The sequence below is a fragment of the Pelophylax lessonae genome, assembly GCF_965119305.1.
Source record: "Pelophylax lessonae genome assembly, chromosome: 8".
NCBI classification, from domain to species: Eukaryota; Metazoa; Chordata; class Amphibia; order Anura; family Ranidae; genus Pelophylax; species Pelophylax lessonae.
In genome coordinates, this window is record NC_138775.1 from 219,689,293 (window position 1) to 219,714,845 (window position 25,553).

Below are 25,553 nucleotides of genomic sequence, written 5' to 3' on the forward strand. Positions count from 1 at the left end.
TAATACTTGTCAAGATTTTTTTAACATCTGTGTCCCATTGGCAAGATTTCTCTTCACTTCCTTTCCCATAGTAAAAAACCGAAGTGGGGAAATCCCTCCAAAGTAAGGAAATCCCTGGTTATCAAGAGGGTCACCAGAACTATTGTCCCCATTGAAAGATTTCCCTTCTACAACTGTTCTAGTGACAACTCAAAATTTGAGATTTTCTTTTAGTTTGACTTTGGGGTGAATCACCCTAACGGGGGCACAGAGAGCAATAAAATTCTGGCAGGTGTTCTAATCATTTTCCACTCTATACAAAACTAAAAAAAGTTTTGCCTTTAGTTATACTTTAAATAACTCCCTTGTTTTTTTGAGCACTACTAGGAATTTATTACTTGTATCCGCAACAGGAATGCAACACGCCAAGCTGCAAAATAATCTTCCATTATTAAAACAGCTAGCAAGAAAAAATTATATTCTGACGTGTTTCGTGCTAGGCACAGCACTTTCTCAAAGAATGACAAAGCAACTACCTATATACGCGAATACTACATGATCATTAACCCCTTCATTATTTAAAAACAATTAATTTCACCATGCAACACAAAATAGATATATTTAAAAAAATTAAAAACATTATTACAACATAATTAAACAGAGTAAAAGTTGCGCTTAGATCAACTAACAGACAAACGTTAATAAAATGAAATAAAATCAATTTCAATACACCCAGCAGCTGCACATATGTATGATAAAAACAAAAACAGAAATAGTAAAGAAAGGTGCTGTGCTAGGAACAATATAAATTAAATATATATCAGTCCAATAGAATACAGTCCTTCCACCAAGGTCAGCTATTTAGGCAGAAGTGTGCCACCATCACCAGATCACCTCCAACATCACTGCCTCTTACCGTCCTGTTGCTAATAATAGGGCATCCATATCACACTATAGGCTCATCCATAATTCATGGTCAGCACTCAATAAGTCCAGATGGTGGTTCCGGAGCCACTTACTCCCGCTAGTATATTAAGATCGCAATGCCGTCCGCCGACCACGCCCCTGACGAGTTATCTGCTGACGAAACGCCCTGTCAGGCGGGACAGGAAGGTGTGACATCATCAAGCTGAGGATGCAGCTGCCATTTTATCGGTTGGGAACTGGACTGCATGTATAAGCTGACGCTGCTCTGTAGTTTAATGTGAGTGCATTAACTGTAATACATTTGCCATTCTATCAAAACCTACTACTCTATGAGTGTCTTTCCACTTTTGGGTGTCTGTTAATACTTCCCATGGCCTGATCCTGAATTTGGTAATCCTGGTATATTTCCCTGGGAGCTTGATCTTGAACCACCATCTGGCCTTATTGAGTGCTGACCATGAATTCTGGATGAGCCTATAGTGTGATATGGATGCCCTATTATTAGCAACAGGACAGTAAGAGGCAGTGTGGTTGTAGGTGATCTGGTGAATGTGGCACACTTCTGCCTAAATAGCTGACCTCGGTGGAAGGACTGTATTCTATTGGACTGATATATATTTAATTTATTTTGTTTCTAGCGCAGCACCTTTCTTTTCTATTATTACAACATAAATAAATATCACAACATTTACATTGGAATGTATATTGCACTAGATTACAAAAAAATGAAAAAAATAGAAATGAAACATAACAATCATGAGATGCGATTGTGGAGTGTTAATTCTAATCTCTCCTTGCATAGCGTGTAAAAATATTTGAGATCAGAAATGTATGCCTCCCCTCCTTCAAAATTCCTCCACTTTACCAGTAACAGCAATTAATGGTCCATTCACATGCGGTTCCCATGTAGGTCAGTGTTTTTCCAGAACAGGATAGGACAGGCGTTACGTGAATCCCCGTGCCAATGTCCCATTCATTTCTATTATGATATGCAGCTGCACGGACACTGATATGACATGCGAATGAATGTGGGTGCGGGTCCCTAAACGCATATAGGGTCAATAAAATGAATGGGAATGCGGCAAAGGGATGCACGCAACACCTGCGCATCCCTGTTCCAGGAAAACACTGACCTGCATGGGGCCCCGTGTGAATGGACCCTAAAATTTCACATTTTACCAGCAGTGCCACCTGCAGGTGAAATCTGGCCTTGCAGTTTTTCCACACTGGTAAAAATATAATCATAGTAGTAGTAGGGTACATTCAACTGGATTTGTTCTTTTGTGTTGAAGACATTTTGTAGCTTCTCCAACATCTTGAACAAGTGAAGCTGAATGTCACTAACTACCACTAGATATGAGATGAACTAGATGAGAACCCTCACAGATATAGTGGCAAAATTATACTTTTATCCTGCCAAATAGTGTGATCTATAGCAAGATAAGAGGTAAACTGTAAGGAAAGGTAACCTTTTTAATATACAGTATGGAGGAGACCAAAGTGACTAGTATTGGGTTAAAACTGAAGGAACTCTACTCAGTTTGAAATATTGCAAACAAGCTTTAATTAGGAAAGAGCCAAAAGTAGTAGATCGTCCCCTTTAAAATTCATTCATATCCTGTACCAAACCTTCTAGGTGCCTATGACTGTGAATGAGTTAGCCATGGTTATTTATTGTCCACACTGACATACGAGTTAGGATTATATGTGCGTAATTACATGTTTTACATGAGAGTAATTACAGGGCAATGTGTGGATAATTATAGGATTGTACATCGGTTTTGTAGAGTTATGTATGGAGCATAAAGTGTAACCAGTCATATTAAATAAACATGTTTATTGTACAGTCTTTTTAAAGAAAACAGATGCTAATTACTCTAGGTACTTGTTAAAGTAATAAACAATGTTAATGTATTTGTGTGTATTTAGGTATGTCATAATGATGTCATACGTATTCCTATTTATTCATTAATAGTTCAGAATATTGTGGAAACATAGAAATAATTGTGTTTAGGTTGAAGAGGAATGCAGAACGAGCTATGTATAGCTTTTGTGTGGGTTGAAGAGGTCATAAAACAAAAATATCATACATGATTTTTTATACTAGTAACACATTTCAAATATCTAAAGGGGGGGTTCATGTTAAAGAAAACCATCCTGTCAAAAGCTGTACCGGGAACATGGTTCAGCCAGATATCCCTCTGCTCAAAAATCTGTAACAGCATCCTATGCCTTGGTTACCTTGTGCTCCAGGTGCAATGATGTAGAGCAGGGGTCTTCAAACTATGGCCCTCCAGTTGTTCAGGAACTACAATTCCCATCATGCCTATTCATGTCTGTGAATGTGAGAGTTTTACAATGCCTCATGGGATGTGTAGTTCCACAACAGCTGGAGAGCCGTAGTTTGAGGATCCCTGATGTAGAGCAACCATTCTCAACCAGGGTTCCATAGAACCCTAGGGTTCCCCCATAAGTCGCTAGAGGTTCCTGGAGCTGTGGCTGATTGACCTCCCATTTGATGGTGCCTGTATAGTTCCAAGGCCAACACCATGCAGCAATACACCAATGCTCTATCTAGCTGTCTGTAAGGTGGGCAATCTTCTCACTGACCCCAATCAATTAGTTTAGTAGGAGTTCACAGAGAACTGAAGATCATTTTTTAGGGGATCCTCTGGTGAAAAAAGGTAGAGAAAGGCTGATGTAGACATCACATTCTTAAATGCTGTAGGAGATCTAACAGAGTATATGATACAGTTTTATTCAATGAAAAAGACAGGTTGTTTGTCCAATTTCATAATTCGATGCAAATGTAGCACCCTACAGGGTAGGTGCTAGGCAAATGTATAGTGGGCCTTGGCTGCCTAACAGCAGGGCTATGATTTTCAGCTGGGCTGTTATGTCTCCCAGGTGTTGCTATTGAGACTGGGGAGTCTCCCCATTGGCTTCATGAGAGGGTTCTCGTTGGGCAGTGGAGGAAACCCAATGAGTGGCACATTCAGGCTTGTGTCTACCCCAGAAAGGCAGATCCTGCCGCACAGGATTCTGGGAGTGGGTATAAGTTTGAGGGGAGCACATGATGCAGCATATTTGCCGGGAAGCAGAGTCCCAGGAGGGAGAGAACGGCTGTCTCTCCTCCTGTCCGAAGGAATGGGTGTCCTAGGCGGCTTGCCTGAGGGGACAGAGAGCTGAGCTGAGCTGCAGAGAGGATCCGGTGTGCTGAGGACCAGCAGAGTAGATACCAAACCAAAGATGCCAGAATGGTCATTGTCTCAACTCTCACACTTGGGTATTCAGCTTAAATGGGCTGAAGGTGTCACCGTTAACAATGGCAGACCCATATCAGGCCCAATGCCTGGAAAACCTGCTACATTTGGGGGCTCGTCCGGGATTTTGTCATTGGTTACTGGGCCGGTTGCCCCTAGCAAAGGCACAAGAAAAAGTCAGAAAAGTAAATTTTTGTGCCCAGAAGTGTGAGGCCGGATCTGCGGGAGGCAGGGAGAAGCCTCAGATGAAGGATGAAGCTAGAAGTACACATGAAAGTTTGCTTGTGGCAACACAAATGTTCAAGTAAAGCATGCAACATGATGAGAACCTTTGATATGGACTATGAAATGTACACTGCTGTCAAAAAATGGAGAGCAGGGGGAAAAAAATGTAAAAGTGCATGAATGCTGCAACTGCTTAACAGGAAGAGGTCCCAGTGGGGACGGTGAAGATGGCGTCAGGGGTCCCAGTGGGGGCAGAGAAGAGGATGCTGGTGGTCCCAGTGGGGACAGTGAAGATGGAGGCCAGGGGCACGGGAAGAGAGGTGCCAGGGGCCGGGGGTGTATGCATGCTATGTGGACTAATGTTGTCCGTGCATTTGACAGCGGGACATTTATTCTATATAGTAGTTGCACCGATACTGTGAGGATCGTAGTCGGCCATCCTGGGAGGGGCAGCGGGGCTAGCCTTGGAGACAGTATAGAAGATGAAAATTACACATGTATGGCTAGGAAGAGAATTGTCGACCGTGCGACCGACAGCGGGATATTACTCTTGCCAAGCAAGGAGGGAAAGCTGGCTTCAGTGAAGGAAGGCGCAGTTGTGGCCCGAGTGAAATTGAGAAGAGTGGATGCGTGTCTAGCAAGTGACATGATCCGCTTAGCAGCTACTTCCCTGTGGGCTAAAGTAAAACAGGATGGCAGGGGAAGAGTTACAGAACCGCGCGGGAAAGCTCGCCACATGCAGACCTGCCTAGCAGGAGGAGTCATCGCCAAATATGGCGAAAGGGTGGAGACAGCAGGAACATCCAGCCAATCAGGAGTGACCAAGGGGACCCTATTAATACCCCCTCCTTTGGGTGTGGCTGTGCGGGAGACACGTGTAGGAGAGAGGAGCTTGGTGTTTGTGAGAGAGCCGAAGATTGTACCCGCTATCACTGCCACCATGGGTGAAGACTCTGCCAGGCAGCCCCGGGAGCCATTCCACCAGCCCGACCCATTCCTAGTATAGGATACAGGCATCCGGATGGTGCCTGACGATGGATTCGTGCTGTGCACGGGAGGCGGCCGGGAGTTCCTAGGAGAAGTATGTCCTCAGTGTGCCACTGTAACGTTAAAGGTGCAAGCGTGGGTCCAATGCAGGCAGTGTGGATATTTGCTGCTCCGGGCAGAAAAGAGCTAGGGCCGACCCAAAAAGTTATATGTTGCTTGGGAGGCAGGCCTCACTCAGGAGGTGACAAGGACTGAATCCAAATGATGCAGCTAGAGGCAATGCCAGCAGCCAGCGGGCCTTCGTTGTGTGTGAGGGGGACTCAGTCGCAGAGCTCCCTTGGGAGGGGATGCATGCCCGCACTGGTGATCAGAGGGTGGCCGGAGGATGTATCTACCACAGCAGTAGTGGCAGGATCCACTCCTATTGGTATTCGGCAGCCTGCAAAGCCTGCAGTTACCCAAGCCTCACCCACCAGTACTAGTGGTGAGGAAGAAACAGGCCTTGTACCCATCAGGTCCCCATCCTTCCAATACAAATATGGATCGACAGAAGAGGGGATCGATGATTGGGGGGTCAGCTGATGAAACCGAGTGGGACTGGGGGTCAGAAGCTGGGAGCAGCTCCCCAGGTCCTGAAGTGGCAGTGTCTATTGATAAGGAGGCCAAGGAAGACATGGAAAGAGGGGACTTAGCTCAAAAACTGGGGTTCTGTGACACCTATGTCGAGAGGATTCCAGACCTCACCCCTTCAGGGAATATTGCCAGAGCACGGGATCAGAATTCAGCATACGAAAATATGATACAGCGAGTGTCCACTCCATTTTCTCCACCTGGGAGGGGTAATAGAAGGACTCATCCCCGGCTGTCCCGGATGCAAAACAGCTGAGCTGAGAGGGAACTGCACCGGTGAAGGTCCAAGGGATCAAGGGAGCTAGCTAGTGGTAAAGGGGGTGCCAGTGTGACCGTGAAGTGTCAGAAGGGGTGCCTAGTGAGAGGACCCTGAAGTATCAGAGGGGGTGCCTAGTGAGAGGACCCTGAAGTGTCAGAGGGGGTGCCTAGTGAGGGGCCCCCGAAGTGTCAGAGGGGGTGCCTAGTGAGAGGACGCTGAAGTGTCAGAGAGGGTGCCAAGTGAGAGGACGCTGAAGTGTAAAGGGGGCACCAGCAGTTGGGCCCTGAAGAGTTAAGTGTACAGCGTGCAGTGTACAGTGTTAAGAGTTGCAGCAGCACAAGCAGTTACAAGGAGCTACCTTAGCCAGTGAAGGGGTGGAGGGAGCTGTTCATAGGACTTTTGAGCTAAACGCAGTGTCAAGAGTCAAGTCTTACTACAGTCCAGGATCTTTTGAGTTAACCAGAGGGTTAAAAGCCAAGTTCTAATGCAGTCCAGCAAGACAGCACTTTTCAAGCGCCAGTGAGCGCTGGTCGACATTCAGCTGGCGTCAAGACAGCGCTAACAGGCATTTTTCTGCAGTGTCCCAGTTTTACCTAGTTGAGCCAGAGGAGTATCCCACTCATTCCCTTCTCCCATCCCCATTATCAAATAAACAAAATAAAACAAAGATGCCGGAATGGTCATTGTCTCAACTCTCACACTTGGGTATTCAGCTTAAATGGGCTGAAGGTGTCACCGGGTACAATGGCAGACCCACATCAGGCCCAATGCCTGGAAAACCTGCTACACAAATAATTATGGTAGCTGGCCTTAGGCTTCAGAAGTAGGACTGGCTTTGGCTGGGTGGCAAGACTTTTGGCAATCCTCCTACAGTGTTAAAGCTGAACTCTAGACAGTCAACTTTTACCTGCCAAAGGATTCATACTTCTTTTTATTTAGTCCTAAGATTTACACATCTCTGCCACACAGCACAACCAGAGAGATGGCACTAATTTCTCTGTTACAGTTAAAGTGGAACTAAAGTTTGCAGATTACCTTTCCTTCAATGGTCTGAGGTCCCTCGTCATCTTCTACTCTGCTTCTTCCCCGGTGCCGAGCTGTCGCCATCTTCCTTGGCACAGTCCTTCCTGTGCTTGCGCAGGATTTCATTTATCCAGGGCCACAGAATCTGTGCCAGAAGCAAGTGCAGCTCAATTTACATTCTGAAAAAAGCCTATGAGCAGGCAGGTAGGTGTTTTACTGCAGAAGACTCCCTGCCAAAAACTGCCTGCTCACAGCTTTTTAATTAAAGACTTTAGTTCCACTTTAACTCGCCTACCTCCCCATGTCCACTTATTGTTATGCTGGGTTAAATTCAAAATACACACTTACCTGCCTAGCAGATCCAGCGATGTCCTGCAACAATCTGCCATTCAGCTGTCTGTGTCCTATTCCACCTTGGTCCTTTTCAGTTGGCTGCCTCTTCTGTGTCCAAGCAACGTGGCCGGCGATGATGCAGCAGCTGCACTCCCCAGGCGTTCTGTGAATGGGCTGGGGAGTTAAACCGTTTTTCCGCTAGTTTTAGTAAGTGACTACGAGTCTTAATGTATTCCCTTTCTCTGAAAAGTTTGTTCCTTATGCTAGGGTCACCAGTACGGTATTTGTACATTGATATCATATCCCCTCTCAAGCTTCTCTTCTCTAGAGAGAATAAGTTTAATGCTTGTAGGCTTTCCTCATAGCTTAGATTCTCCATTCCCCTAATTATTTTTGTTGCCCTTACCTGGACTCTCTTCAGTACCAGCACATCCTTTCTGAGGACCAGTGCCCAGAACTGGACGACATACTCCAGATGTGGCCGGACCAGAGTCTTGTAGAGTGGGAGAATAATCTCTTTATTTCTGGAGTGAATCCACTTTTTTATACATGCCAGTATTCTGTTGGCTTGCAGCGGCTTGGCATTGCATGCCACTTCCAAGCCTGTTGTCCACTAGGACCCCCAGGTCCTTTTCCATCTTAGATTTACCCAGAGGTTCCCCCCCTAGTGAGTAGCTTGTGTTCGTGTTTCTGATGCCCAAGTGCATTACTTTACATTTTTCAACATTAAATCTCATCTGCCATGTGGTTGCCAACTCCATTATTTTTTTCAGATCTGCTTGTAAGGTTTCCACATCCTGTATAGAAGTTATTGCCCTACTTAGTTTGGTATCATCCCCGAATACTGAGATTGTGCTAGATATCCCCTCCTCAAGATCATTTATGAATAAATTAAACAAGATTGGTCCCAGGACAGATCCTTGGGGGACCCCACTTTCCACACTCGCCCAATCCGAGTACTCCCCATTTATCACCCCCCTCTGGACTCTCCCCTGGAGCCAGTCCTCTATCCAGGTACTCACCCTATGGTCCATACCTATGTACCTTAGTTTGTACAGTAAGCGTTTGTGGGGAACGGTGTCAAATGCCTTTGCAAAGTCCAGATACACCACATCCACAGGCTTTCCTTTGTCTAGATGGCAACTCACTTAATCATAGAAGGTTAATAGATTGGTCTGGCAAGAACGATTTCTCATGAATCCATGCTGATTACTACTAATAATACCGTTTTCATTACTAAAGTCTTGTGCATAGTCCCTTAACATCCCCTCCAAAATCTTGCAGACTACTGATGTTAGGCTGACAGGTCTATTGTTACCCGGGATATATCTCGGCCCTTTTTTAAATATTGGTACCACGTTGGCTTTTTTCCAATCAGCTGGCACCATTCCCGTCTATAGACTATCCGTAACGATCAAGAATAATGGTCTGGCTATCACCTGGGTGAGTTCTTTAAGAACCCTCGGGTGCAAGCCATCCAGTCCCAGTGATTTATTTATGTTAAGTTTCTTTAGTTTCGTTCTAAGTCTACCTTCTGTTAACCATGGGGGTACTTCCTGAGGTGTATTATTTAATTTACTTTCTCTGAGTCCTCCGACAGTCAAGCAGCCAAGGTTGAAGGAAACCGCGCAAACGTCCCCCTACCCCTGAAATGGGTGAGGGCGCCCCTTCAGGCAGAGGCGGATTGTCCCGCCGAGCCGGCGTTGCCAGTCTTCTGCTTACCCGCCCAGGGCTTCTTCTGGTTGCCCTGGGCCTTGAAGGGCTTGCCCTTGGATTGGTTCCGAAAGGCACGAAAGGACCCCTGAGTGGATCTAGGCGCAGAACCCCGCTTGCCTCGGAAGGACTTGTTCTTCGGGTTCTGGGGTAGCATAGTGCTCTTGCCACCCGTGACGCCCTTCACCAGGGTATCCAACGCCTCGCCAAAAAGGCGAGAGCCAACATAGGGAAAATCAGCAACTGTTTTCCGTGAGGACTGGTCGGCCGACCAGCTCTTCAGCCATATCAGTCGCCGGTTAAGCACCGCGACACTCGAGAGGCGAGCCACCAAGGGGGCCTCATTTAAGGCTGCATCACACAAATACATGACTCCTTGGTGGATCTGGTCCACCATTTCCAGTCAGGCAGGCGGCAATTCGTCAGACACTAGGTTGTTTCTAAACACCTTGATCCAATCAGCCACCGCCTGAGCCACCATACCGGACGCGAAAACGGGTTTGAGCAACGAACCCGCCACCATATAGGAATGGCGGGGTAGAGACTCCAACCGCCGGTCTGTGGGATCCCGGAAAACCGGAGTATCCTCAGTAGGAACCAAGGTAGCCTTGTTCAGTACAGCCACAGTGTGATCTACCTGTGGAGGCACACACCATCCCGATTCCGTAGCCGGCGCAAAAGGATAAAGCAATTTGAACCGACTAGGCACCACGAATGGACGTTTCAGCGTGCGCCACATTTCATTGACAGTGTAATGAAATTCAGCTGGGCAGGGAAAAACCTGTGCAGACTTGCGTGTCCTGTGCGTCCCAAAGGAGGACACCACGCCCGGAGGATTGGGCTCATCCACCAAATGTAAGGTTTCTTTTACAGAAACAATCAACTCATCCATGGTCGCCCGTTCTTCAGGTGACCCTGGGGAGGATGTGTCAACACCCTCCACCTCAGCCTCCCCCTCAGACCCCGGAGGGTCTAAGGATGAGCGGGACCCTGAAAAGGGCACGCTCGCAGCAGCAGCAGCAGCCATATCCCCATCTGAATCAGAAGAGAGAGACAGCCTGGGCCGTTTTCTCGCAGCCCGTTCAGACATCAGCATTTCCATGTTTGCCACTAAAGTCGCAACTACAGCAGCTAAATCAGGTCGCAGCGGAGCCACAGGAGAACTGGGTTCCCCCACTAAGGCTGGAGGAAATTTGCTTTCCTGAGAATCCATGGCTCAAGAAAAAGTACAGTGCAAAAAAATGATGTACTGTCCCCTTAAATAGCGCTGCGGAATGCGCAGCCCACCGCTACTGTCACAGCTATGAAGACCCCCAAAAGGAGAAGAAACTGAGCCAGAAGCAGTATGCAGAAGAAGAGTATGCAGAAAAAGACAGAGAGATGCAGTGCAGAGCCCGCAGATCGTTGCTACCTGTGTCCTGTGCTGCCTTAGAGGAAAAGGAAATGCTGCTGGAAGGGGCTGGCTATAAGCCAGACCTAAGGGAAAATGGCTGCCCATAGGAAATGCATTGAGGCTTCACCAAGATGGCCGCCGACATGCGGCCGACCCGATCGTTCTACAGCCCACAAAATGGCGGCGGAGGGCGCCAAAAACGATCAGTATACTCGCCCCAGAGGGGCCATATCCATGTGCAGTAAAAAACATGGCCGACCGCGTGAACGTACCCCCGCAGCGGTCGCCGCACAACACGCACGTCTGCACCCCCAACATGCACCTAAGGTGACACAGCGACAGGGACCCCCAGTAAAAACATACAATATGCACCAAATGAACCCCGCAGGGATCGCACAGGGAGTCACACAGGCACAGACATGGGGACCCACAGCAACACAGACTGCCACCCCAGACAGAGGCCCCACACAGAAAAGTACTTACCTGTACCCGATGGCGTGGGGGAGCCTCTATGCACGGATAAACCTCTGTCCTCTCCTGACAGGGAGTGCCGTGAGCCAGGGACATGAAGCTGCTGCAGCACAGACGAGTCCTGTGAGGTAGCCACCTCACGGCTGCATCCCTGCAGCGAACAGGGATGGGTTGTTCTTAATGCCAGGGCGAACCATAGCTGAACGCTCGATGGCGGGCTGGGGGTCCATCTGACCCTCAGTACCCTGGAGAACCAGGGCGGCCAGTCCGAATCCCAGCACCGCATGATCCATCTTCATCCGAAGAATAAACTAACACTAAAGCTGACAAAATAAACAGCTAGTAAAGTGAGAGAAAAAAACTGACATTTTTCAAAGGAAAATCAAATGAAAGATATAGGAAGGCTGAGACTGAAGCCCCAGCACAAGGGATCCTGACTATTCCTGAAAGCTAGGCAAATTAAAACTGAGTTGGGAGTGGTGACCAGATGGGACAGCCCCCGTGGGTGTGTATATGTTAATGCCTTTTGTCTTTTGACTAAGTCTATATGCCTAGCTAGGTGGACAATACCCAATTGTGATGACTTAGAGGAGGCGGCGACTGTCGGAGGACGTAAGAGAAATTTTTTTTGCACAGCTGTTGGCATGCGTTATGCATCATATGACAAAGAATCTGTATGGTGTAAACATGGCACATAGAAAACAATTAATTTCTTTGTGTCCTTGCTTTGAGCTTTTGTTGATCAATGTAGGTCTATGCAGGTAAATGAACATAGTGTGAACAAGCCCTAAAGATGTTTTTTTGGCTTCTAGAGCTGCACGATTGATCGTTAAAAAATCGCGGTCACAATTCACCCACCCCCCCCCCCCCACAATGTTAAAACGGCATGTCCTCTATTCTTACAGAGCTGTTCTCTGCTCACTCACAAGTCAAAAAAAAAAAAGAACCTGTAGCAAATGTTTATCAACATTGTTAAGACTGTGACATAGCTATAAACACATTGTTTTACAATGTATCATTTCATTCTTTAAGGCTCCTTTCACACGATCCGCTGTCCTGTGCGGTCCGTTCTCTGCTCATCTGGGGATCGATTCACCGATCCCCACTGAGCAGGCAGGTGACAGCTCCCTCTCCGCAGGTGTCAGAGCCCCGCTGCTCTCTATGGGAGAATCAGATGAGAACGGACCGCCTGTCCACTCTCATCCTAACACCATCCGATCCGATCCCCTGGACGGATGGAAAATAGGGTTTCCATCCATCCGGATTTCACGGACAGGATCGGAATTGGATAGCAGTGGGTGTCAGCGGACATGTCTCCGCTGACATCTGCTGCCCCATAGGGATGCATTGAGCATCCGATCGGATACGCCTAAAAAATTGACAGGCGGATCTGATCGGATCGTTCGTGTGAAAGGGGCCTTAGATCAAAGGAATAAACCTCCGTCTAAGTGAGGGCAGTTTAACCTCTTAACCTCCCTAGCGGTATTCCCAAGTGTGGCTCGGGTTAATATAGTGTACCAAAAGCGGTAACCCCGAGCCACACTCGGGAATACCCCAGAATCTTACTCACCTTCCCTGCGATCCCCCGCTATCCTCCAGCCATCCTCCCGCTGTCTTCTCGATCTGTGCTCGGCAAATGCCGGCACCTGCCTTCCGCTTCCCTTCCCTGCGATCGTTGTGACGCAGGGGGGGTGGAACCGGCGGCAAATTCAAAAATGTAAATACACTAAATGACATGATACAAAGCTGTGATCCTAACGGATTACACTGTATCACTCCATTTCACCACAGGATTGCACCTGGTGACTTTTCCAGTGCCCTTCCTGTACTTTTCCAGTTCTTTGTGCCTGGAAAATTGAGAACGACCATGGCGTCCAAAAAGCGTTCTTTTTTGCGCAAAAGCGCTTTTAAATGAACTGGAAAACAGCGACAGCGAAACAGAGTTACTTGAAGAACTGAGCGATAGCGATTTGTGGGAAAATTCGTCATCAGGTACGGAAAGTGACAACAGCGACGATTCTGACGTCTCATTCTGGCACATAGCTTGTGGAACTTGGGAAGTATATCAAATGATTATTCACAATTTCCAACGGAGCAATGTGCCAGAAAGAGACATCAGAATCGTCGCTGTCGTCACTTTCTGTACCTGATGACGAATTTTTCCACGAATAGCTATCGCTCAGTTATTCAAGTAACTCAGTTTTGCTGTCGCTGTTTTCCAGTTCGCCTAAAATCGCTGTTGCGCAAAAAGAATGCTTTTTGGATGCCATGGTCGCTGGACTAACATAGCATGGTTCTGCTGTGTGGAATACACGCCTTACTAAAAAACCCGGAAGTGGGGCCGGAAGGTCGTTCCAGCGAGCACTTCCTGCTGCTGTTCATGTCATTTTCCCCTCCACGGGCCGCCGCCATGTTGGTAAAGACCAAAATGTAAAGGTCAAAGTTCCGTATTCTTAGCAAAACAAAGAGTGAAATGTAGATGTCACCTGGGTTCAGTTGAGTGAAATCAGTACTTTTCAATGAGAACCAGGGCTACATGGCTCTCACCTCGTGTTTACAGCCGTACCAACATAAAAAGACCTTCACATTAACCACTTCTGGACCGGAAGGTTTTACCCCCTTAATGAACAGGCCATTTCTTGAGATACGGCACTGCGTTACTTTAACTGAAAATTTCGCTGTCGTGCCACGCTGTACTCAAATGCAATAAATGTTTTTTCCCCACAAATAGAGCTTTCTTTTGGTGGTTTTTGATCAGCTCTGCGATTTTTATTTTTTGCGCTAAAAACAAAAAAAAAACAATATTTTTTTACTGTCTGCTATATAACATTCCCAATAAAAAAAAAAAATTTAAATCAAATTTTTTCATCATTTTAGGTCAATTTGTATTCTGCTACATATATTTGGTAAAAAAAAAAAAAATCTCAATAAGCGTATATTGATTGGTTTGCGCAAAAGTTATTGCGTCTACAAACTAAGGGAAAGATTTATGTCATTTTTATTTATTTATTTATTTTACTAGTAATGGCGGCGATCAGCAATTTTTAGCGGGACTGCAACATTGCAGCGGACAGATCAGACACCTAACTGACATTTTTGACACTTTTGGAGGGGGCCAGTGACAGTTACTACAGTAATCAGTGCTAGAAATATCCACAAATACTGTACTAATTACACTGGCAAGGAAGGGGCTAATACCAGGGGCGATCAATGGGTTAAATATGTCCCTAGGGGTCGCTTTCTAACTGTGTGGGGGTTGACTTTCTGCATGAACACAGAGACCTGTGTTCCTAAATAAGAGGAACACAGGATCCCTGTGTTCATAACTGACAGCGGTCTGCCATGTTTACAACAGCGGACCGCCGTTCTGTCTCTGCGGGGAGCGATCGCGGGTGCCCAGCGACCTGCTGATTAGCTCCCCTTGTGGCCAATCGGCACGTGCGTGCCCCCACTAGTGGTCCCGCAAAGCGACGTATACGTACGCTGTTTTGCGGGACAGAGCCTACCTGTCACAGTAAGGGTCCTTTCACACAGGCGTTCCGTATGTCAGTTTTTCATCCCATCCTTTTGCGGATGAAAAACGGACATAATGTAAGTCAATGGGATTACGGATGTCAGCGGATGACCATCTGCTGACATCCGATTTGCGTACTTTCCGATCAGTTCAGTTTTTTGGAACGGAAGAGAACCCTTTTTTTCTTCCGTTCAAAAAAAACGTAACGGACGCAAAAACATATGTCAGTGGTGTCATCTGCTGACATCCGTAATCCCATTGACATACATTATGTCCGTTTATCATCCGCAAACAGATGGGATGAAAAACCGACATACGAAATGGACACTCCAATGTGTCATCCATGTCCGTTTAAAAAAAACAAAAAAGTCACTGAACGGACGAAAAAAAAAGGAACGCCTGTGTGAAAGGACCCTAAAACTACGGCGACTGATCTGCACGTGGTTAAAGTATATGTGTGCATTATCAATAGGATCTCATACCTAAGGTTCTGTGGTTCGAAGAACCAATGAGAGCTAGCCACACATGTGGCCTGATCAGCGTGTTGTGAGAAGACATCTTCATGATTTTATTCATATTTTTTAATAAATCTGTTGGATAATGCACTAGGCTTCACTTGCACAAACATGTGCATGTCTATGGAAGTACAATTCTGGACCCAGACAGTTTGCAATCAGGGCCATATGTTCTTATGCATGTGCATGTTTATGCAAATAGCGGTGTAAACCCTCAAACAGATATTGCTTTCTTTGGATGGCAGCCCCTGTTGAATCTGGGTGGGGAAATATGCCTAAATGTTATAACTGGCCTCAAGTGACTGTGAGTATGAGCCCAAACAGTTGAAGTTTTTTTTTTTTTTTTTATACCAAAAATCGCCTGCCTTTACGCGCACATGAACTTTAATGGCATCCCAGTCTTAGTCCGTAAGGTTCAATGTTGATTTGGCCCACCCTTTGTAGCTATAACAGCTTCAACTCTTCTGGGAAGGCTGTCCACAAGGTTTAGGAGTGTGTCTATGGGAATGTTTGACCATTCTTCCAGAAGCGCATTTGTGAGGTCAGGTACTGATGTTGGATGAGAAGGCCTGGCTCACAGTCTCCACTCTAATTCATCCCAAAGGTATCGGGTTGAGCTCAGGACTCTGTGCAGGCCAGTCAAGTTCCTCTACCCCAAACTCGCTCATCCATGTATTTATGGGCCTTGCTTTGTGCGCTGGTCCAAATCATTTGGTGGAGGGGGGGTTATGGTGTGGGGTTGTTTTTTAGGGATTAGGCTTGGCCACTTAGTTCCAGTGAAGGGAACTCTTAAGGCGTCAGCATACCAAGACATTTTGGACAATTTAATTATCCCAACTTTGTGGGAACAGTTTGGGGATGGCCCCTTCTTGTTCCAACATGACTGCGCACCAGTGCACAAAGCAAGGTCCATAAAGACATGGATGAGTGAGTTTGGGGTGGAGGAATTTGACTGACCTCACAAATGTGCTTATGGAAGAATGGTCAAACTTTAACATAGACACACTCCTAAACCTTGTGGACAGCCTTCCCAGAAGAGTTGAAGCCTTTTAGAGCTGCAAAGTGTGGGTCAACTCAATATTGAACCCTATTAACTAAGACTGGGATGTCATTAAAGTTCAAGTGCATGTAAAGGCAGGCATCCCAATACTTTTGGTAATCTAGTGTATGTTTCTTTAGATTATATCCCTAATTATCTGTTGCAACCTCTGCAGAAGATGGCTGCTTGTATAAAGATTAAGGTTTGCAGAGACCGTAGCACTGCGCTGAGGTTAACTGCACCCACTCACCTCGCGTAAAATGAGAACATTCTCTATAGGCAGAACAAAGTGATAGAACGCAAATAAATTACAATTAGTGGTTGCAATAGAAAAAAAAAAAAATCAAAGTGAGCAATAAATATATATAATAACATATATCAAATAGGTAAAAACAGTCCATGCAAAAAGTCCAATAAACCAATCGGTAAATAGTATCACTGTATCATTGTATTTTGCTATACCGCACCCTGCGGTCTTCAACAAAATGACGCCTGATGTTGAAGATTGGCCCTCTTGTGTTTATATGTTAATTTATCAGACTATTTAAAGGGGTTCAATAATGGCATTGGCACACTAGTGTCCCCTGAAGTTGTGCGTTTGCACAAAACGCGTGTGGGCAGAGCTACACGCTGACATCACGCCGCCATCTCCGGTCCTGAAGCTGGTGGCCATTTCTGTAAGTGCACTGTGATTTGTTTTTACTTCTTTGGCATCTGGATGCATGTTTTTACTTTTAAAGTGGTTCTAAAGGCAGAAGGTTTTTTATCTTAATGCATTTCATGCCTTAAGTAAAAAAACCTTCTGTGTGCAGCAGCCTCCGTCAGCCTCCCTAATACTTACCTGAACCCCATCAGCGATGTTGCACGAGAACCTCGGATGTCAGGGACTCTCCCTCCTGATTGGCTAAGACACACAGCGGGCACCATTGGCTCCTGCTGCTGTCAATCAAAGTCTGTGAACTAATGAGGAGAGAGACATAGAGCAGCAGCTCTGCTGTGGGGGGTGCTTAACAGGAGGGAGGGGCCAGGAGCACCAGAGAGTGACCCAAGAAGAGGAGGATCAGGGCTGCTCTGTGCAAATACACTACACAGAGCAGGTAAGTATAACATGTTTATTAAAACAACAATTAATATCACTTTAAGTCTTGTTCATATCATTTTAAAATATGAGCACTACACTATATATGGCCCCTTTAAAGTCCGGCTCCTTGCGGTAAGCGCTCTTTCCTACTTAGTGGCAAATCATGTGGTTCGGCATCCTTAAGGGACGTGTAATGTTACCAGCAAGAAACCCCATGAATGTGGATGGAGTTGGAGGTCGGTACAGTAGAGGCCGTGTTTGATAAAAATGGGCTGTGTGCTGCATTAGCAGCTGGGAATCTGGTGAGTGCGGTATTGTCCTCATTCATGACTGGTGGTGGATATTTCAGACAGTGATAATATTCACGGATTGGTTCATTGGACTTTTTGCATGGACTGTTTTTACCTATTTGATATATATATTTATTGTTCACTTTAATATGTTTTTTTCACTATTGTAATCACTCATTGTAATTGATTTACATTATATCACTTTGTGAACCTATTTATTTCTAGGCACTGCACTTTATGTTGATTTACAGATTGTTTTGTTGGGGTTTGTATACTTAGCCGCTGCCTTATACTACTTTATATATACTTATTTATACTTATTTATACTTATATATGTATTTTATTTATATATACTTATATATATATATATATACTTATATTAGGTGTAGTATAGTAGTATATTAGGTGTCTAGTCTATAGGCAAATTATAGAGTTCAGGTCAGATCATTTCAGATCATCATTTTAGCACATAAATATATCTAAAGCTCACATTTTTTTTCATTTTGTATAGTGTGCAAAATGTTTTTTTTTTTTTTCTATTAAGGAGATATCCCTTCACTTCCTGTCCTGTAGGCAAAACAGGAAGTGAGAAGAAATCTCTCCATAGTGAGAGAAATATCCTCTTAGACAGTAGTTCTCCAATTGAAAGATTTTCCCTTTTTTGCTGTTCTGGTTCACATTCAAAAAAGTAGGATTTCCCTAAATACCAGTGCGGTGACAGGGGTCAATAGGATAGAGTAGGAGGAGATAGGAGAGAGTGACTGTCCCTAAACCAGATAGCAATAATAGGGCTGCTCAAACCAGCTTCTGAACTTTGCTGTCCTCATATACTTTATTAATATTTCAGCAACCCCTGATGAAGGAGGTTATCCTGGCCCTAGAAACGTGTTGTCTTTCGCACTCAATTTGTTTGGAATAAACATGATTTTAGACTTGAAAATTTTGGTTCAGCACTTCAATTTTGGATCCAAATATTTTCTCCACAAACCAAGGTGACAGTGGTAACTCTTCATTGTTTAGAAACGTCCTACCTAATATTTGGATGACCCACACTTTGATTATCAGTATACTATTGTAAAAAAATATAGATGTAAACCTAACAACCAATTTTATCTCAAGGTTACCGCCCATTAATTCACCCTTTAAGAAGATGATAGACATCCCCTCCCCCTCCTCCTACCTATCCTGCTTACTCTGAAGCTCTGGCTGCCCTGTACCAGTAAGTGGCTGCCGCAGGGGAGAAGAGGGAGCTTCGACAACAGCTGGTCCATGGGAGCCTATGAGTGCCAACACACTGCCCGAATTTAGAATAGTTGTTGAGCTATCCATTACAGCATTACAGGACAGCCAAAGCTTCAGGATCACGTGACCAGACCGGAGCAAATTAAAAATAGGTAGGTATACAGATCTTTTTATACAGGTTAGGCAGGATAGGTAGGAGAACGGGGAATAGAATAGAATAGTAAGGTAATACAGTTAGGCTTTTCTTCCACTTTAAAGTGTTACTAAACCCAAATCATAAAAAAGTATCAATAAATGGTGTATTACATGCTGTTTATACTCACTCAGTCACTATGAGATTTGTTTTCTGCATTCTGCAAAAAACCTGGTTGATCCTGATGCTCTCTGTCTCCACCTTCTGTCCATATCCCTAATTCAGCTAGGGATTTTGCAGCTGTGTTGGCAACTCTGCACGTGCTCAGTTTTCAGTGGGTTTCTATGCTGTGCATTTCCTCCCCAGCACATCTGAGCAGCCCACGTGGCTATAGAGTCAAACACAAGGGCGTATACACAGTGGCAAATGACAGCCCACCCCTCCCTCTTCTTCCATGCCCACTAACCAGCTAAACACAATGGGGGTAGGATATTATATGTAGATTAATGGAGGCTTCGCCTCCCTCTTATTATAAGACACAGTTATTGTAGAGCCTGTGACTGACAGAAATCTGCCCACACCATGTTACTGCCAAAAAATAATAAAGATTTGATTTCAAATATATATATTTGAATGACAATTTAAAACAGTTTATTGATATTCATTATTTAATTTTACTCCAAATGAACATGTGACCAGCAGCAGAGGACTAGAAGCTCCTCCTGCCACTGTTTCCCTGCAGACAGGCTGGGAAAGAGCTGGGTCATGTGACAGCTGTATATTGATTAGGAAAAAGGTACTTTTTTTATTATTATTAAAATATTTACAGTTCTATTATCAACATACAGAACTAGAAGGGACAATGTAAATTAATCAGTGAGTGTTTACTAGGGATGATCGAACGGTTCGGGTCGACCATCGGTTCGACTCGAACATTGACTGTTCGAAATTCGGCCGAATTCCGAACTTTTTGCTGAAAAAGTTCGGAATTCGGCAACCAGAACTGACCAGAATGCAATGGGACAGGAACTGGGCTTTAAAAGCCAGTGATTGGACCAGAACCATCAGTAAAAGCCAATTGAGGGGGCAGGAGGATGCTAGGAATGTGATTGGAGTTACTAGGGGGTCCAGAGGCCAATCAGTAGTAAATACGCCCCCCAGTATATAACATAGCCCCGCCAAATCTCTAGCATTGTAATACAGGGGCTGTGGAAGAGAGTGGAAGCAGTTCTGTTACTCCTGCTTCAAAAATGTGTCATTTAGCAATTATTAGTCTGAGGAAAGGGATATCTAGTATAGTTAGGGTACTATTTTCCACTATAGTTAGATTTAATAATCTAGTTTCTGTAGGGAAAGTGTTAAGTGTCAGGGTGACTGTAGTGTAGTGTAGGGTTAACTGACTCTAACTGCTATGGTAGGGTGACCAAACCCTTCCATTTCAGGGTGACCGCTATAGAGAAAAGATCGCTTGTATTAGAATTGCAGTAGAGAAGGGATAGTGGCTCCGCTCCTGTCACACACGGGCGTCTTTGGAGGCAGGCATAACATCTGAACTTCTGTGTAGGGGTATATATACACATACACACATATAGGTGTGAAAGTAGCAGAACCCTATGCCTGCACTAATGAAATTATTTGCAGGCATAGGGCTCCGCTCCTATCACACCTATATGTGTTTATGTGTATAAATACATATATGTGTGTGTGTGTGTGTGTGTATATATACCCCTATACAGAAGTTCAGATGTAATGCCTGCCTCCAAAGACGCCCAAAAAAACGCCTGCAACAACACACCTGGGCGTTTTTGTTGCAGGCGTTTTTTGGGCATTTTTTGGGCGTCTTTGGAGGCAGGCATAACATCTGAACTTCTGTGTAGGGGTATATACACATACACACATATATGTATATATACACATACACACATATAGGTGTGAAAGTAGCAGAACCCTATGCCTGCGCTAATGAAATTATTTGCAGGCATAGGGCTCCGCTCCTATCACACCTATATGTGTGTATGTGTATAAATACATATATGTGTGTGTGTATATATACCCCTATACAGAAGTTCAGATGTTATGCCTGCCTCCAAAGACGTCCAAAAAAATGCCTGCAACAAAAACGCCCAGGTGTGTTGCAGGCGTTTTTTTGGGCATTTTTTAGGCGTCTTTGGAGGCAGGCATAACATCTGAACTTCTGTATAGGGGTATATATACACACACATATATGTATTTATACACATACGCACATATAGGTTTGATAGGAGCGGAGCCCTATGCCTGCAAATAATTTCATTAGCGCAGGCATAGGGTTCCGCTACTTTCACACCTATATGTGTGTATGTGTATATATACATATACGTGTGTGTGTATATATATACCCCTACACAGAAGTTCAGATGTCATGCCTGCCTCCAAAGACGTCCACAAAAAAGCCTAATAAATGCCTGCAACAAAAACAGCCGGGTGTGAAAATAGCGGAGCCCTATGCCTGCTCTACTGCAATTCTTATACAAACAATCTTTTTTTTTCTGGTTCTGGACATGCTACAGAGCTGAAACTTCACAGGTACACTTTTTAGACCACCAGACACTAAATCCAAAGAAATCAAATTTTTTTTTTTTCAATAATTTTTTCAGTAATTGGCTCTCTATCAAAAACGACAATTTTTAAGAACTTTTTTTGAGTGATTAATAGTCCCTGGGGCATGACCCAGACCCCTAGGCACTTTTTAGGGGCATTTATTGGGATTTAGGGCTTCAAAATTGTGTTTTTTGATTACCGAAGTTCGGGTCCCATTGATTTCAATGGGGTTCTGGAATCCGGACCTGAACTTTCGGGAAGTTCGGGTCTTCTGGTCGAACCGAACTTTTCAAAAGTTCAATCATCCCTAGTGTTTAGTATCACTTTAAGGCAATGGGTTAGAATAGTGTATTTCTAATCTCCAACATGTGGCAGTGTGGCTGCACTTTACAAAGAATGCGGTGACTCCAAGGACCCATTATAAAGACACATAAAGTGGACTTTGAAAACCGTTGGTCTTAGTGTCCTGTGGTTTTCACCACACAGGTCTGAACATGACCATAGAATGAATTCACAAGTATGCTGTCATCCCTCTATTAGCGTTCTTTGTAACTGCAGTATAACTTTCCATGTGTAAATCATCATAGTTACCTGCTTCTGACATAGCTGGTATTGCTTAGATTGTCCTCTGCATACAGTGTTATCAATTCCCAAAACTGTTTGGAGCCTGTAAGAGAAAATACACTAAAATCAAGCAAGAAGGTTTTTGGTGAACACGGATTTCTAACAATGACATTTTCTTGTTGGCTCCCTTTTGGTTTATAGGATACAGTCCCTTAAAAAAGTATTCATACCCCTTAACATTTTCCATATTTTGTCATGTTACAACCAAAACGTAAATGTATTTTATTGGGATTTTTTGTGATAGACCAACACAAAGTGGCACATAATTGTCAAGTGGAAAGAAACTGATAATTGGTTTTCAACTACAAATAAATATCTGAAAAGTGTGGCGTGCATTCGTTTTCAGCCCCTCTGAGTAAATACTTTGTAGAACCACCTTTCACTGCATTTACAGCTGCAAGTCTTTTTGGGTATGTCTCTATCAGCTTTGCACACCTAGAGAGGGACATTTTTGCCCATTTTTCTTCTCTGATTAATGCTCTCCTTGTCCAGCCTGTTAGTTTAGGTGGACGTCCATGCCTTGGTAGGTTTGCAGTTGTGCCATACTCTTTCCATTTCCAGATGATGGAATGAATAGTGCTCCGTGAGATGTTCAAAGCTTGGGATATTTTTTTTATAACCTAACCCTGCTTTAAACTTCTCCAAAACATTATCCCTGACTTGTCTGGTGTGTTCCTCAGCCTTCATGATGCTGTTTGATAACTAAGGTTCTCTAACACACCTCTAAGGGCTTCACAGAACAGCTGTATTTATACTGAGAATAAAGTACACACAGGTGGACTCTATTTACTAATTAGGTGGCTTCTGAAGGCAATTGGTTCCACTAGATTTTAGTTAGGGGTATCAGAGTAAAGGGGGATGAAGAGATGCTTATCCACCACATGCTGTTGTGATATGCACCGCACTCACCGGATGCCAGTGACCCCCTTACTGTACAGCAAGAGGAGTCAATGGTGCTTGTTTAGTCAGTATTAGCGGTTAAGCGAAAACTTCCGGTGTGTCATTTCCGGTCCATAGGGGAAATGCACACCCGATCCCAAACAGCATCCATTTTTCGCTGGCAAAACAGCAGACCAAGGATTATATTGTATGTGGCTTTGTACTAGACTTTAAATAAATTCCTAAATGGTATTACACCATGAAAGAACTCCTCTCCTTCTTCGTTTTATCCCTTGCTATTTAATTGAGTGGAGTAACACCAGGACCACATCAAGAAGGGGACTGGATCCAGGGCAGAGGCGGATGGAGACATTAGGATAGGTCCCATAGTAACCAAACAATTTTAAAAATATATATATTTTTTTACTTTCTGCTATAAAACATATCCAATAAATAAATGTACAAAAATCAAATTTCTTCATTATTTAGGCCAATATGTTCTCGCTACATGTTCTCAGTAAACAAAATCCCATTAAGCGTATACTGATTGGTTTGCGCAAAAGCTATAGCATCTACAAACTATGGGATATATACTGGAATCTTATTCATTTTTATTTTTTTTACAAGTGTTCAATCATCAACTTATAGAAGGACTGCGATATTGCGGCAGACATTTGGACACTAACTGACACTCTTTGGGAACCAGTGACGTTAATACAGTGATCAGTGCTAAACATTGCACTGTCACTGTACTAATAACACTGGCTGGGAGGGGGTTAAACATCTAGGGCGATCAAAGGTTTAAATGTGTGCCAAGCCAGTGTTTTGGTGTACTGTGTGAGGTTATTTTACTAGGGGAAGTAAAAGATTTTATTCCCTGCTTTGCGGGGGAAGAAAATCTATTATTTCCCTGCTGACAGGGCAGGGCTCTGCCTTGTTTACATAGGCAGGGCTCTGTCCTGGGTACATTTTTATGATGATCGCCGGGTGCCAGTGTTAATCCATGCCTTTGCACCCGGTGATCGACATCTGATATGATTAATTACAGAACTGGTGGCTCAAGCGTGTGTCTCCTACCCGGAATTGCCAGATCATGCACTAGGTACGTGATCTGGCGCAACCGAGCCATCTTACCGCGCAAGTAAATGCAAGTTATACGGTTGAATGTAAAAAACTAACCTCATTCCCCCATCCACACATTCAAGGTGGATGGGGAGTCCTTCCTGCTGAGCTATTGTATGCTGGAGTAGTACTTGGAGGTCTGTGCTGTTACAGTTAATATTCTCATTATTGTAGATGCAATTTACATAGTATATTCTGTGATTTATTAACCATGTATTTTTCTATGGGTCGGTATTTGCTGCCACCTTCTGGCCTTTTTTGGTAATGCTCTTGTTCCTCCTGTGAGCATGATACATCATTTCCTTGTTAAACTCCACCCCCTGCTCTTGCTGTATTTCCTGTGTCATGGCTGCTTGCATTTGCCTCATGTAACAGGGACTCTTGTATTCCACATGCTAGCTAAGGAAAGCATCATCTTTTGACCGCATAATACTGAAATCCATTCATTCTGCTGTATTCCTGTTGTGTGATGTTCAGAATAAACCAGCTTTTGGATGAAACCAGTATTGGTGAGTTCAGCTATCTGAGGAGGATTGTCCGCAGTGACCGTATCTGCTTATACAAGCCAGGCACAGAGGTCTCACAAGGGTTAGATCACTATCACAACAATCCGAGTCAGAATAAGGTCTATAGATTCAAATTTATAGGGCACAAACAGTCACAGTGCACACCCCAAAGCACTTACCTCTGGCGTAAACAATGTCTTTCGCGAGACATCACTCCCCCTCCGCAGGTTCGAGAACAAGTAGACCAGGAGCTCCATTCACCCCACCACTCAGTCACATCTTCATCCCACACCTCACTGCTGTCCTGACAAGACCAGAGAGCGTCAGCAAACAGCACAACACCTCGCCAGTAAAACAAAGGCAAATAAAAAATAAAGCAAGCTGATGCAATTTAACCATACAATATAATGTTATAACAATAATCTGTAGATGCATGTGAAAAAAAACAGGAATTAATATACTAAAGACTACCAAATCATGTATTAATTATAACCGGTACCAGAATACAGTCTTTTTCATGACAAGGGTCCTTTAAATTTACACCTGTTAATTAAAAAAAATTCCAAACAGTGCTAGCTATAAAATAGATATAATACTTACCTTTTTGCTGGTTAAAGAGAAATCCTCTGCTCAAGTCCACTGTGAAACCAACACTTTGGTTAATGTTGAACTCCCTGGTCTCCTACTGCATCAGTGATTACTCCCTCTGACCTACGCGCTATGACAATACACAATTGTGACATGACGGCCGGCAGGAAGAATCATTGAGCGATGTGGGGGAACAAAGAAGATCAACACTCCCTGAAATGTTGGTTTTCCAGTGCT

General features: G+C 44.3%; 1 protein-coding gene across 1 annotated transcript in view; it reads right to left on the bottom strand.

Annotated features, from left to right (window-relative positions):
* LOC309562341 (ADAMTS-like protein 2) overlaps positions 1–25,553 on the bottom strand; it is a 107,943-nt gene that overhangs the window by 63,748 nt on the left and 18,642 nt on the right. Inside the window, exons 2-3 of the mRNA XM_082266483.1 lie at positions 24,908–25,032; positions 22,189–22,264 (exon numbers count right to left, since the gene is read on the bottom strand). Of these exons, the coding sequence (XP_082122609.1) occupies positions 22,189–22,264; positions 24,908–25,032 (201 nt within the window). The remainder of the gene's footprint in view (positions 1–22,188; positions 22,265–24,907; positions 25,033–25,553) is intronic.